Source organism: Arabidopsis lyrata (assembly GCF_000004255.2).
Source record: "Arabidopsis lyrata subsp. lyrata unplaced genomic scaffold ARALYscaffold_3, whole genome shotgun sequence".
Classification (NCBI taxonomy): Eukaryota; Viridiplantae; Streptophyta; class Magnoliopsida; order Brassicales; family Brassicaceae; genus Arabidopsis; species Arabidopsis lyrata.
Window position 1 is genome coordinate 12,667,133 of NW_003302553.1, and position 15,492 is coordinate 12,682,624.

Consider the following 15,492-nt stretch of genomic DNA (forward strand, 5'->3'; position numbering starts at 1 on the left):
ACTCGTCCTAACGATATTGCCGGTCCTCATTACAAATCCACCTGTACTCTTCATCCCTTGAGCAATTAAGGGGGCTTTGTCAAATTCCTCCTGGAATCATAGCGGAGGCACAGATAGCCGATCCTACAGAATCCCCGGAGAACCACCGCGACGGCTACTTTTGTGTTTACGAAATCTACTTCAAGGGCTGCGGATTGACCTTCCCCCTTCCCGAAGCCCTAGTTCGATTCTTGGCAGCTCTTTGAGATTGCTTTACCTCAACTAACCCCCAATCTCCTTCGAACCATCCTCGGGATTATAACCGTTGCGGCAGAGGCTGGCTACGTCATTGGAGTCTCCGAACTGAATGAACTCCTAAGCGTAAGGAGTTCATCAAAGAAAACAGGGTACTTCTCGGCGTATCCAAATGCCAACAGGAACGTCATTTCGCACCTCCCGAACAAAGATGAAAACTGGCACCATCCTTGGTTCCTGATTAGGAAAACTCCTGCTTCAATTGGAAATCTTTCCGATGTACTCCCATCGAAGTGGTCTACGAAGCCTGGTAGAAATTAGGTCGTATATTCCTTCCTTGGTTGTTTTATTTTTTACTGACCAAACTCGTTGTTTTCACTTCGCAGCTGTCATCGCTTCGACTCTTCCGACTGAAGAATTCATCAAGTTCTTCAAAACAATCCTTGAAGGGGAAACCCTTTGGAACTCTTTCACCCTCGATCGGTTCATCGAGGCCAACCGAAAACTCAGGATGAGTCCTCCCAATCTACTTCATCATCTTCCGCCTCCTCCCTCAACTCAGGGAATGTCAGCTCGGGCCCTTACTGCCCAGCGTAAGAAACTCTCCAAGCCGATAGCAGAGGCTTGTGATGAAAACAAGGCGTTCCTTGCGGCCGCCATTGACAAAAAAGACTATAGCAGGACCCTGCTGGTTGATGATAACAGCACCGAGGGAGCCAGATCCGTTGCTGCTTATAGGTTAACACCTCGCCGCGAACGTCATGACGAACGTTCTCCTCGGAGAGAGCGATCTCCTCGTCGTGATTCTCCTCGTCCTTTCCGAGATGATTTTAGTAATGAACCTCTTAAGAACTTGGTTCGCAGGAAGAGAGACAAGTCATCCCGTAGCGACTCTTCTCCGCGAAGGGAGAAATCAAGGGCCCAGACTGACCGTTCACCTCGATCATCCCCTCCCACTAAACCAATGGTCCTCCTCGACCTGTTGATATGTCTTCTTCTTCCCAGCCTAACAGCGAGAAGACTGCTCGGAGTGCATCTCCTAAAAAGGGAGATTCTGAATCTCGAGATGCTTCCTCGAGGTTAAAGCCTGCTCTTGTCCCTCAAGTCAAATCGCTTTCAGGTTTGGTGATTTACACATACTTAAAAATTCCTGTCTCTTATTCAGATTCCAATTTTTACAACTCTTCCTCCTTCGCAGCTATGGAGAAAGAGGTCAGCGTCTTTCGATGCTTCAAGACCCGATCGGGTTCGATCTTGCCAGACTTCGACAAGTGGCGCTCTGTGATTCGTGAGCGCTATTTGCTTCATGCTTATCATTCATCTCGGGTTAGTTCCGCTTTATTTTTCCGATTGTGCTGCCGTTTATCGAAATGACTCACCATCCTGGTTTATGCATAATGCTAGGCTAACGGTGAGCTTAATGATATGATCGAACATTATGAGGCGCTGGTCATTGGTCGGGAAAAGGAGATTGACGCGTGGAAGAAAAAAATTTCTGCTCTTGAGGCTGAACTAAGCTCTTCTACCGGCTCCAAGCACGATCTGGAGGACAAGGTTGACAGTCTAACATCCGAGCTTGCGAAGATAAAGGGGGAGCTGCAGGACCAGTACGACCAGAATTTCAAACTCAAGGATGAGCTTTCTGGTGTTCAGGGTAGGCTTCACGAATCTGAATCAACCGCTAATTCCCTGAACAACCAACTTATTGAGCTTAACGCAAAGTACAAGGCGATCGCCAAATTGCGTGATTCCGAGTTGGCGAGGTCGGCATCGAAAGACAGAAAGGAGGTTAAGGGACGCGGGATGGAGTTGATCCAAGGAGCCATCCGCTTCATTCAAACCGAGAAAGCTAGGTCAGATCTGGAATCAGACATCAAGGAGCATGAGAGCAATCTGATTTTGTTGGATCAAATCCATGAAACAGATTTCTCCGAGGTACAAGAGAGGACCGAACTATCGGCTAATCTTTCTGAAAAGCGGAGTCGCTTGGCAGCTCTTCCTACTTTGACCTTCAACCCGCAGGACTTCGAGGAATTCTTCACTGAATCGCCTCCTATAAGTGAATCGGGTCTAGACTGGGCAGGTAACGCTTGGCTCCTGACTCATACTACCTTTTCCTCACTTTATGTTTTTTTTTTTTTAAATTGACTGGAACCGTCCTTCCCAGGCCCAAGTGAGACGGAAGATGTCGTCCCACCCGAAGTTCCTGTGACATCGGAGGTCACCCCGGAGGATGGTTGTACTGTGGAGGGCGGACCAGGAGCTCCATCTGACCAAGCACCAGCCAAGGAGGCGAATGAAACTCCGACTGTCGAGCCGGAGTCCGAGGTGGCTGTTACTCCGTAGTGGCTGCGTCCACTTTAAATTGGGAATTGTCCCATTAATTTTAAAACTTAATTTCGAACTTGTTTTTGCCTAAGGAGGCTTTATTATTTCTTTTGAACAAAATATTTGCCTGAGGAGGCTTTTAAACCTTTCTAGGTTTTGACCCCAAGGGGGTTTGGTTAAAATTATGTGCGGGTTTGCAAAGTCCGCTTTTAACCCTTTGTGGCCTTGTGGTTATGCTTTCGAGATTTTTAGGCTGATCAGACCTTTCTCTTTAGAATGCGAGAACTGAGCTCGGCTTAAAGCGAGTTCCCCACTTCGGGTTTAGTCAACTCGATAAATTTATTGGGCTTGGGCCTTAGAAACTTTTGTAGTTAATGCGACGGTTGCTCTTTCCCTTCTTATTTCTTAAAAGTAGGAAAAACGGCTCGTCTTTAATGCAATAACTGCCTTTTCTTTATTTCCAAAAATGGTTTAAACCACTCGGGTACACTACCATTATTGGATTTATGGTTCCAAGACAAAACCTAAACCATTATAAATAAAGGCTTACCTACCTCTAAGCTTTCTTTAAATACGATTTTAGAATCTTACTTGAGAAATATTACGAGAATGAAAAACGAAAAAGTAGTCCCCATTGATCCCGGCAGCCCACTCTTCTTGTCCGGCGACGGCTTTGAACCGGCCGGCGTTCTTTTCCCTCACGCCGTCTTTCACTTTCCTTCGAAGGAGAAGAAAGAGGCTTGCGACTTTATTGACAAGGTTAATATCTGTCGTCTTTGATTAAAAACTTTTTGTTTCATCTTATTCATTCATCTTTATCCAAGTATGCCGATAAACACCGTCGCTTGTGTGAAGAGAGGCAGCGGCTGGGCCTCAAAAGGCAAACACTCGAGGCTCGCATCGCTCGGGTGGAGAGGAAGATACGGGCTTTGGAAAGTGATCCCTTTCAATGGGAATGGCGGAACTTTGATTCTGTCGCTGAGATCCCGAAGATGCTCCGGATGTATCTCCGCGCTAAAGGAGTCCCGAGTCCCGTGAATGCCCCGGTCTATACTGTTCCATCTGACAGCGAAGAAGAAGACGAGGAGGAGGCCAGCACCTGTCAAAAACGCGTTCGGGATCATCCCGAAGTGGATGCCAAGAACAAGGCGTCCACTTCGAAAACTAAACCGGCGATGAAGGAGCCTGTTCCTGAGCCTCTTCCATAAATGTTCTCTAATTTCTTCACTTATTTGAACTCGTAATGGGCTTCGGCCCTTGTTTATTTATGGAAACATTTGCAACTTTCCTTTCTCTTCAAATATTCTCGGAGATGCATTTTTTAATGCAGGATTGGTTTAAGGGCATAAATCTCGCCACAAATCACTCCATTCCCAGGCTGAATCTGCTGCTTGCTAGGGATATGAAGTCCCTATAAATTACAGCTTCAACTTCCCTTTACTTCTCACTATTCTTCTTACTTCTGCAGATATGGATTTTAACCTTCGATGTTCAGAGTCTATGCCGGACTTCTCTATGATCGGAATGATGGATGAAGATGTTCCAAGTAGGCGATCTTCTCCACTTCGCGGCTTTTTCAAATCTCAGATCCGAGCTCCATGCGCTTTGATCAAGAACCTTCCAGATACAGACCGGGAGATTGCGATGGCCTTTATCAAAGCGCTCGCAATTCAACACAGGAAGCTATCGCTGGAAAAGAAAAAACTTTGGAAGAAGATTCATCGAATGCAGCGCAGGGTCACTGCGATATCAAGGGATCTTCACATCCTTAGTTCTCACCCCGGAGAGTGGATTGAGCTTGGAATCTCCGAATTTGCTCGTATCCCGGATTGTATGATGCCAGTTCTTGATCTTGCTGGTCAAGAAGTTCAAGTGTTCTGCTCTCCGGGAGGGTTTTCCTAACTCGAAGTGTGCAAAGATCGACACTTTGTCTTATTCGTTTGAATAAATGTTTTGCTTCCAATCTCTTGTATGTTCGCATAGCCGAACCTTTACTTTAATAAAGAAATAAAATAAATTTTTATTAATAGCTGAACTCGTTTCCGAGCTGCCTACATACCCATTTCGGGATCAAACCACACCGTAGTTCATGTACATAAAAAATGCATGTAGCTTTAAACATAAAACTTCTTTAGGTTGATCACATTCCAAGGTCGCTTGACTGGACTGTCTTCTAAGTCTTTCAACCTATAAACACCGTTCCGAACCACTTCGGTAATAATGTAAGGTCCTTCCCAATTAATACCGAGTTTACCGGCACCTTCTTCTTTTTTGTTGTCAAAGACGCGCCTTAACACATAATCTCCCACGAAGAACGGCCTACTTTTAACTTTAGAATTGTAATATCGGGTTGCTGCCTGCTGGTAATTCTGAATCCGAATCAAAGCTTGATCACGCCTTTCATTTATAGTATCTAGTGAATCATTAAGCATTGCTGAATTTTCTTCCTCATTTAATGGTGCTTCTGTTCGGCGAAGTCCGGGCACGTTAAGTTCAGCTGGTACTACTGCCTCCATACCATAAACCAAAGAGAATGGAGTTTCTCCGGTAGGTCGCCTAGGGGTTGTACGATAGGCCCATAGGACGGGTTGGAGTTCTTCGTACCATCCTCCCTTTAGATGATTCAAACGTTTCTTGAGATTGCTCAATATCGTCTTGTTCGCGGCTTCAGCATGACCGTTTCCTTGCGGATATCGTGGAGTAGAGTAACTGACTTTGATTCCCCAGTCCGCACAAAAGGCATCAAACTCTTGTGAAATGAATTGTGGCCCGTTATCGGTGACTATTTCATATGGAACTCCATGTCGAGATATAATATTCTTCCAAATGAAAGCCTTTACCGCTGAATCCTTGATGCCAACATATGCCTCAGCTTCAATCCACTTCGAAAAGTAGTCCGTCAAGACCAAAAGGTATTGTACACCTCGAGTTGATCTGTGCAATGGTCCAATGATGTCCATTGACCATCTCATAAACGGGTACGGGGCGGAGATGGAAGAGAATAACTCCGAAGGTTGATGGATCAATGGTGCATGGAGTTGGCAGCGCTTACATCTTTGGGCAAATTTAACACAATCCGTGATCATAGTGGGCCAATAGTATCCCATTCTTTTAACTTAAAAAGCCATAGCTCTTCCTGATGAATGACTCCCACATAATCCTTCATGCACTTCGCTCAAGACGATTTCGACTTCGGGCCCAAAAATGCATAATAGGTAAGGGTCACTGACACCTCGTCTATATAATGCATCCTTTGATAGACAAAATCTCGCGCTAACGATTTTCATTTTCCTGGCCTGCCACTTATTCTTTGGGAGCTCGCCTGTCATGATGTAGTGCTTTATTGGCTCCCTCCAGTCAGCCCCCCAGTCTTTAGCCGGAATTTGGTCAACCTTGTGAAATACTCGTGGCTCTGGCTCGGGATGCTCGTTTGGTTCAAGAACATCCTCCTCGATTAACGGCTCGGTTTCTAATATCGTTTCTGGAATCACATCTTCAGCTAAGACAACGGGTTCCTTGTTAGATGTGTTTGATCCCTTTGACTTCCTCCGTTTGTTGGGTGGCGGTTCGATCTCTGGTTCGCCACGGTCACGTGCCGCTGCTCGAGACCTTGTAACGACGAGGGTTTCTTTGTTGTCTTGAATGCTTCGCTCCGAAATGCATTCCACTGGAATAACTCTTTTCAACTCAGGATCTGATGTTGACGCAAATGCGGCAAGTGCGTCCGCAGTTGTATTCTCCCCCCGAGGTATGCGGATTAATTCGAATTTCGAGAAATGTTTAGATAGATCCTTCACCACTTCGAGGTACGCTTCCATTCTTGAGTCCTTGGCTTCATAGTCTCTATTAAACTGGTTAACTACTAACTGCGAATCACAATAAGCCAATATTTCCTTAGCTCCAACTCCTTGTGCCAATCGAAGTCCGGCAATCAGGGCTTCGTATTCTGCCTCGTTGTTGGAGGCATTGAATAACAATCGGAATGACTGTTCTAGAATTTCTGATGTTGGAGACTCCGACTTGATTCCCACTCCGGATCCTTGCTTTGTTGAAGACCCATCTACATGTAATTTCCAAGTTTGGTTCTCCGGTTGCTCTATCGTTCCAGGTATTGGTAGCTCAGTCAAGAAGTCTGCTAAAACTTGAGCCTTCATACTGATCCGGCTTTTGAATTCTATATCGTACTCGCTTAATTCCACCGCCCATTTCGCCAAACGTCCGGACTGACTTAGACTATGAAGTATTGTTCGGAGTGGCTGGTTGGTTAATACTTCAACCGGATGGGATTGAAAATATGGGCGCAGCTTCCGAACCGAAGTCACCACCGCGAATAGGACAAATTATGCTTGGATCTATGCCGGACATATCTGCCGCTGACCATGCGAATGATGTTATGTTTTTTTCTCAAAAGTTCGATCAAAGCTTCTTTTATTTGGCTAGTCAAAGTTGCCCCAATTCGAATTTTCCGGTCCGGTTTGTCTTCTTCCAATACCACTTCAATTACTACATCATCTTTTTTCTGCAACGTCAAGGGTAATGACTAGAGCATCATCATGAGGTCTTTCGAGGTGCCGCGTTTCTTCTTCATTAAATGATATTGATGCACCTTGAAAATCGACTTCTTCGCTCAAGCTTGCTTTGAGTAGGACATTTCGTCTATGTTTCTTGATGGAACTTATTGAATCTCGACAAAATTTGGAACCTCCTAGAATAACATTGATCTTACCCTTAGAATTCCTTGGTTCTTCCTCGTTGGTTAACCTTGGTCTTTTGGAATTTTGATCTTTGGAATTTTCCTTTGCTTCGTGGTATTCCTTCACAAAATATTTTATATCGAATTTGGAAAGATCTCCACTGGCCCAAAGCTCTGCGAGGTGCCTTTTAAGAACGCTACAATCCTTGGTTAAATGTCCGGTCACTTTATGAATGTCGCAATATAAACTTTCATCACGGACCCAAGTGTTTGATCTTCCTTTCCCTTGGAATTGCTTTCCGACGGTACTGTTGAAGGGTTGCGACCCAAATTTCTTTGGTCCTTTGTTCTCCCTGGGTTCGAACTTCTTGGTAGGGACGGTGATTGCCGGCTTCTCTTGCTTATTTCATTTGGCAAAATTTTCTTTTTTGTCCTCTACCTCCATCCAGTTGTTTGCGCGGAAGAGTGCATCCTGAATTGTGTCTGGTTTATGAAGTATTAAATCTTCTTTAAATCTTCAATCATGTCGCAATCCTTTTCGTAAGGCAGATAAAGCTGATTGTTGTGAGATTCTTGGGACCTTTGACAGCACTCCTTTGAACTTGGTGATGAAAATTCGAAGTGATTCATTTGATCCTTGTGATAAGTTCCAAAGATCGGCATCCGAAACGCTTTTATCCATAAGGATGGAATATTGCTTTAAGAATACAGCTGATAGCTCGTCGAAATTGCTGATCGAACCCAGCTCTAATTGGGTGAACCACATTAAAGCTTGGCCGCATAGATTTTCCGAAAAAAGCTTGCAGTAACCTGCATCCTCATCAGCTTCATCTAATTCGATTCTTCCAGCAGCGATCAGAAAAGCTGCGAGATAGCTCTTTGGATCCTCCAATCCGCTGTAAGGGTCCAACTTGAGCTTCCGGGAATCTTTGATTCTCAAACTCGCAATTCGCGAGATGAAAGGTGTTCGCCTAGCTTCTTCAATGACTCGATTGATATCCGGCTCTGAACTTGTAGCCTGATGGAACTTTGACTTCATTTCTTTTAGTTCTTGGCTAACGTTCCTCATAGTCTCGAACTGGTCGAGGTTTTCCTGCTCGTATTGATCTGCAAGTTGAGCTTCATCTTTGAGCTGTGCCTCTCCATCCAATGGCTGAACTACATTATTAGTAGTACCAGGAGTTGTTTGTCCGCTGGTTTCATTTCGCGCAATGGAACTTGGCGAGTTGAGTATCCTCCTTCGGATTCCCACAGGATTTCCTGCACTTAAAGAGCGAACACGAGTTTGTATAGTATTGACGTTTTGACTAAGAGATACCTGGGATGTTTGCAACGTATCGACAGCCTTTTCCACATCCGAGAACTTTTGTGATATGTCCGACATGGTTTGCTGCATAGCTTTGAGGGTTTCGGCCAATGATGTCTCAACGGCGTCTCCTTCGGACATTGCTGCTTATCTCGGGAATGTAGTAAAGAAAAATCTGACCACTCAAGAATCCTCTGTCCCCACAGACGGCGCCAAAATGTGGATGTCGGATTCACACACTCAAGTATTTTTATTAATAGGGAAGATTATTCTTGAGGGACAAAAAATAAGAATGTAAAAAGCTTATGAATTGCTACAAAAATTGCTATAGTATTTCTTGCTTCGAAGAAAAAGATCCCCTTTACATGGTCATTGGCCTTTATATTTATACATAGAAAAACGACATTTAAATGGCTAATTAAATACAATTATTCTCTCTTAAATGCGTCAGTTTTGATCTTTGACTTTAATGCTTAACGTTTGAATTTGAGTTGACTCTGATCTTCATGGGCCTCGCCTTTCGGCCCAAATATCCTTGAACCGAATTAACTGTGACTTTGATGTCGGACTCATATCTAAGTGAAATCACTTCGAATTCTCCTCATGGTGATAACCACTTCGACTGTTCTTTTGACTTGTGGGTCTACTGGGCTTTATCCTTGACTACGTGGCAATCTTTGGTTGGTCCTGAACCTGTGGTGCGGGATCCGACACCAACAGAAATGCAAAGAAGAAGAATGAAAATTTGAACCATGGGAAGGCTGGTTTGGTCGTTGTGTACGTGTTAGGCAAAACATGACGTACACGGAATTTGTACGTACATTATGCGAGGTTTTCAGTTTGAAGTCCACCGAATGCAATCCAATAATTAGTTACTGGATGCCGAGAAAGATGTCAGTGATGATAGAAAGTAAATGCCCTCCTGTCTACATTGACAATCAAATGATGCTGCTCCGGTATTCGATGATTTAGCCAATTTACGAGATGATGAGACACAAGTCGAACTGAGTATGACAGGTGAGACTTTGTATGTCGGGAGTGTTTTTAAGAACAGAAAAGTCATACAACAAACAATGTCTTATCTCGCAATCAAACAATGCTTTTGCTACAAGCAACGTAGGTCATGTCCTACAAGATTGGAGATGGTCTGCGTTGATGATACTTGTCCATGGCATTTGACAGCTCAAGTTGTCAAGAATTCAGAATGTTTCAAAATCACATCGTATGATACCACCCATACGTGTGACATCGACACTCGTAAGAATTATAATAAACATGCTAGTTATAAGCTTCTCGGAGAGGTAGTGAAGAGCAGATACAGTTCTACGCAAGGGGGTCCGAGAGCTGTCGATTTACCACAGTTGGTCCTAAATGATCTCAATGTTCATATTCTACCGTTTGGAGAGCTAAAGAGGTTGCAGTGAAAAATGTAAGGGGGGATGATATAAAAAGTTACAGGTTTTTGCCTACCTATTTGTATCTTCTTAAATTAGCTAATCCGGGTACGATAACTCACCTACACTCTACACCTGAAGCTGATGGTACGCAGCGCTTTAAGTATGTTTTTGTATCTCTCGGGGCTTCTATAAAAGGTCTGAAGTATATGAGGAAGGTAATTGTCGTAGATGGAATGCAGCTAGTAGGACGTTACAAGGGATGTCTCCTCATTGCATGTGCCCAAGACGGGAACTTCCAAATATTTCCAATAGCGTTTGGTGTTGTGGATGGTGAGACTGACGCTTCATGGGTGTGGTTCTTTGATAAATTAGCTGACATTGTTCCAGACAGTGAAGATTTAATGATTATATCGGACAGACATTCTTCAATATATAAAGGCCTCAGTGTGGTTTATCCGAAAGCTCATCATGGTGCATGTGCACTACACCTTGAGCGAAATATCTCCACCTATTATGGTAAGTATGGTGTATCTGGATTATTCTTCAGCGCTGCTAAAGCTTACAGAGTGAGAGATTTTGAAAAATACTTAGAACAATTAAGGGCTAAGAGTGCTGCATGCGCAAATTACTTAGAGGAAATTGGATTTGAGAATTGGACAAGAGCTCACTGTAAGGGGAACGCTACAATATCATGTCTAGCAACAACTCGGAGTCTATGAATAATATCTTAACAAGAGCCAAATCATATCCGATTGTGTACATGATAGAGTTCATTCGAGAGGTCCTAATGCGATGGTTCGCAGCGAGGAGGCAAAAAGTGGCTAGGTGTAAGTCTTTAGTGACGCCTGAGGTTGATGAGCGTTTTCTCCAAGATTTGCCTGCGTCAGGGAAATTCGCGGTTAAGATGTCTGGACCGTGGAGTTATCAAGTTACAAGCAAGTCAGGTGAGCATTTTCATGTCGTTCTGGACGAGTGTACGTGTACGTGCCTTAGGTACACAAAGTTGAGAATCCCATGTGAACACGGTCTAGCAGCTGCAATCGAGTTTGGAATATATCCGAAGGTTGTTGTCGGATGGTGGTATGGCCTTCAAACGTTTTCCGATTCTTTTCAAGAACCGATTCTACCTATCGCGGATCCGAAGGATGTTGTCATCCCACAACATATATCGGATTTGATACTAATTCCTCCATACAGTAGACGACCACCAGGAAGACCAACAACCAAAAGGATTCCATCTAGAGGTGAAAACCGGGTAAGTGCTATCATTCAAACGTGTACAGATTTTTCAAATATCCCACAACATTATGTTTTGAGTATAAGATGCGTAGATTATTAACTTATTGTTGTTGTCACTTCAGAAAAAGAGACAGAAAAGACTTATTCTGAATCAGTGCACACGATGTAGACAAGCAGGTCATAACAAGAAGACTTGCAAAAATCCTATTTAGTTCTCCTCATAAGCTTTATGTCTCCGCGAAGACAGTGTACGTTTATGTGTGGACAGTATGTACCAAAGTGTTGTGACGGTGTACGTACGTTTAATGTTTGCCATCGTATAACTATGTACGTTTTCTGAGTGTACGTTTTTGTTAGTGTACGTTTTTGTTGTGTCTGTGTACGTATAATCTTCATGCAATAAACGGTTACAAACGGTTACACACATTTGTATCTCAACCGTTGGAACACTTTCGCACTACCCACTGCGTCCGTTACGGAATTTCCTTACTTAAGCCACATGTCCTTCAAACGAAAACCCTTTTACATTCGGCAGTTACATCAATCAAACACAAAGTCTTTCGATTGTTCTTGCTAACCGTGTGATGGACGGATATCACACCATCTCCGAATTGTGTCCTCAGATCACTGGGTGGACAATTTGTGTATTTGTCGTGAGAGTGTTTAAGAAGTTTGTTGCGCCCAACGTCTTCAAACTCGGCCTTATCTTGGCAGATAATTCGGTAGTTTCCCTTTGCCGTGTTTGTGTTTTTTTATCATACGTCAGGTTCAATTCTATATAAATCTGTTATATATCATATTTTGTAGGGATCCCGTTCCCGTATCGAGGCCACCATTGATCGTCGCCTTGCTCCTTTTTACATAGACCGAATCAAAGAAAATGAGTGGAAAATTGTGACCACTTTCTTGGTCCGTAACGTCGCTGACCCAGTGAGAGCAACATCTCATGACTACGGCATATGGTTTATGGATCGGACCGTCGTTACTAACGCCTTACGAAGGGACCCAATATCGTTTTACGATTTCACTCAATTCGACTACATTTTGGAGAAAACAGTTGATAAAAAAGTTTTAGTCGGTGAGATGTTTTTTAAGTTACGTTTTATGGACACATTTTTGAAATTAGAAGTTTATTTCTATTTTTTTGGCCCTTGATGTAGATGTCATTGGAGCGTTGTTAGAGGTTGGCCACTTGACCGGAGACTTCTACGGTCTCAAGCTTCCTTTCAAGATCAAAGATAGATAGTAAATGTTCTTTTGACATTTGATTCACTTACACTTTTTAATCTAAACGCTGACTTGATTCTTCTTTTAATCTAATGTAGCAACGAAGTTTTGGAATGCGAAGCACACAATGAACAGGCGTTGGAATTCCAAACCTTCTTTCGAAGTCTAGGTCAGTGCAATGTTGTTGTCGCACTCGTCTTCTGGCATTTAACCGACAGAGCTAATCCGAAGGTTGTGAGTCATGGTCCTGTGTCAATGGTCTTTGCCGATCCGGACACACCGGAAGTGGAAGAGATCAAGCAGGTCATTTTTTAGTTAGGGGGATTTGTTTTCCCCAGTCTTCTTATTATTAAAGACTAGATTTATATTAAGTATTGTAAAACTACATAAACTTGTTGTCGTTTTCTAATTACTTGACTTTGTATAATAAACTATTGGGTAATTGTACGTACATTTTATACGTACAGCGTCTACAATTACAATTAATTTGCCAGTGTACGTTTGACTAGCTTTTTGGTTCTTCAATCAGCAAATTGTACGAAACCCGTGTACGTACACGAAAACATACATATATCATAATTGTTGTCCTCAAACAACAAAAACTTCATTCATTCATAATTAAGTGCCCGAAGAAGGACATACAATCAAGAAAGACAAACAACTTATATTAGATGCGGAAGCAATAAACAAAAAAGTAGAGCCCGAAGCATACACATGAGCCGGAAAATTGTATGCCTCATCCGTCATTATCAAAGTCATATCTAATAGAAGACACACATCTCCCTCGCGTACCAGTAAAAGAAACACCCTCTGCAGCCGGAACTGTACGTGCAAAGGCCAACACATGCCGGTGTGTGCACATACCTCCATGAACGTTGCCAGAGCCGAGGACCTTCGGTGTGAAGCTGGCTTATGTGATACATCACCAGCTCCCCCACTGCGTGAGCTGCCGCTAATGTGGGTGTCATCGCCCAGAACATATCGCTGACTGGAAGAAATTCGACATGGTTGCCAGTACAAGTTTTGGAATAAGCCGGTCGCGAAGCAGGCGAAAGGGTTGGATGGAGCGACGGAGTTATGTAGTGTAGTGCCGTGGGTCACCGTTAGGAAGCTGCTTGCCTGGCGGACACCTTCGAGGTATATAGCCGGGATCGCACCCCTTTCTAGCAAGAGGCTGAAGTAGGCCCTGAAGGGAGACTCCGGCTGCACGAAGTGAGGCCATGTGATGAAGTCGTCCATCACTATTGCGTTTACGTCACTTGCTTCGACCAAGTGGCGGAGGGTCTCGATGGGATTCTGGGATACGGGCAGGTAGTTGATGTGGACGGAAATCGGGTTTGGCAATTGTATTGCAAGGTACATCTCGGTTGGAGGGGTTGCGGGGAAAGCCATGTTGTTAACAAAGGAGGTTTAGAAATAATCTTGCAGTTGATGAATGAAGGAGGTTTTAGAAGAATGTGAGCAAATAAATTAGTGTGTGTGATATCGTTTATATAGGGGCAAAATATTGAGTTCATGTATATGGCTACAGTTGGGGGGGAATGCATTAAAAAAGTGTTATTATTTTAAAGTTCCTCTTATCTGACAAATGCCAGTGTACATTAATTGCAAACCGTGTACGTATATTAAGGAGATTTATGCGAAAAGATAGAGGTCATTTCTATGAATAGAGCTTGACAGTATGCATTAAATAACCACTCCAAAACTTGTAGATATGGGTTATTACAGGTCAAATCAATAAGCATTGCATCATCATTTACTACCATCTCGAAAGTCGCTTCTCATATTTCTAGTTTCAAACCAACTAAAATACTTGTACACAGTAACGTATACCCGTGTACGTATGTCTACCCTTATTACGTTCTCTGACCAAAAGTTTGAGTTGATGTCTGTCGCCGAATTAGGGGGAAAAGATTGAGTTCATGTATATGGCTAAATCTGGGGGAAACGCATTAAAAACCAAATCTCTTTCTTTTGCAATTTCGTTTTATCTGACAAAAGACAGTGTACATTAATTACAGGGATGTGTACGTATATATGTACATTAATTTCGTTTCTTTTTTTTTTTTTTGAAAAGATAGAGGTCATTATCAATGGCTAAATCAGGTCAGTATGTATTTAATGATAATTCGTAAGCCTGTGTTGACAAGGCACCATTATCTAACATTAAGAAACTTGTTTCTCAATTTACTATAAAATATTACAATTATTTGTAACCATTCATAAGATTGAGTAGTATATGAGAAACAAGCAAGGATGTAGATAAAAAGACATGCATTACTGATAAGCAAAGTACAATTGCAAAGGCCACATATTATAACATAAAAACTTAGAAATTCAAATAATATTACGTAAGAAATGCCTAGAGAATTTGACTAATTCTTCTCGCACACCACCAGAGGTAACATACGTTGCACACATTCTTGAAGGGTCCAGATCTGATATAACACAGCATCACGCAAGGAGGCGTTTGAATACCACGTTCCTCAGGGTACGAAAAGGTTGCGCCGTATGTGTTGTTTAACTTAATTCCATATTTTTTAATTTCTTCTAGGAGTTCCTCACACATGTCACGTGTTTCTTCTGAGCATTCCCATGTGAACAGACGTAGGTACACACCACCCAAGTGAGCATTCCCGTCGCATATGCACAGAATAGCGCAGGCCAGGGTTGCATCGGCGTGCCTTGGTACATTCCGCTGTAAAAGTACAATGGCGCCCTTAATGTCAGACTCATGGGTAACTAGACGCAGTCCTTCATGGTAAATAGCAATCGGGTTACCAGCCTCTAGACACCTTTTGAAAAAGGGTCTATATCGACCTTCAGCGTTGATGTCATTCGGATCATGGCCTGCCGCATGGAAGTCATCGGGATCACTGCACATGCTATAAATATTAGCATCTTTCAAGACATCCGGCCTGTAGACAATGTTTCTTCCACCACGCCCTGATCTTAACAGAGGTCCGAGGTACCACCAACATTTGTCAGCCATTTTTTTGGCTATCTTGGCTAGCAAATCTTCAGGTAGATTTGGTGTAGACATTTCTTGGAATTTGGTGTTTCAAAAC

The 15,492-nt window shown here is 43.1% G+C and overlaps 1 protein-coding gene across 1 annotated transcript; it reads left to right on the forward strand.

Moving 5' to 3' along the window:
- The first annotated feature begins 3,945 nt into the window (after positions 1 to 3,945).
- Positions 3,946 to 4,464, forward strand: LOC110230085. The gene has a single exon (XM_021032073.1). The coding sequence runs from the start codon at positions 4,033 to 4,035 to the stop codon at positions 4,462 to 4,464; it is 432 nt and encodes a 143-aa protein (XP_020887732.1). The 5' UTR covers positions 3,946 to 4,032.
- Positions 4,465 to 15,492: the final 11,028 nt, after the last annotated feature.

Coding starts and splice junctions, on each gene's coding strand:
- LOC110230085 (XM_021032073.1), top strand. CDS start 4,033: ATGGATTTTAACCTTCGATGTTCAGAGTCTATGCCGGACTTCTCTATG.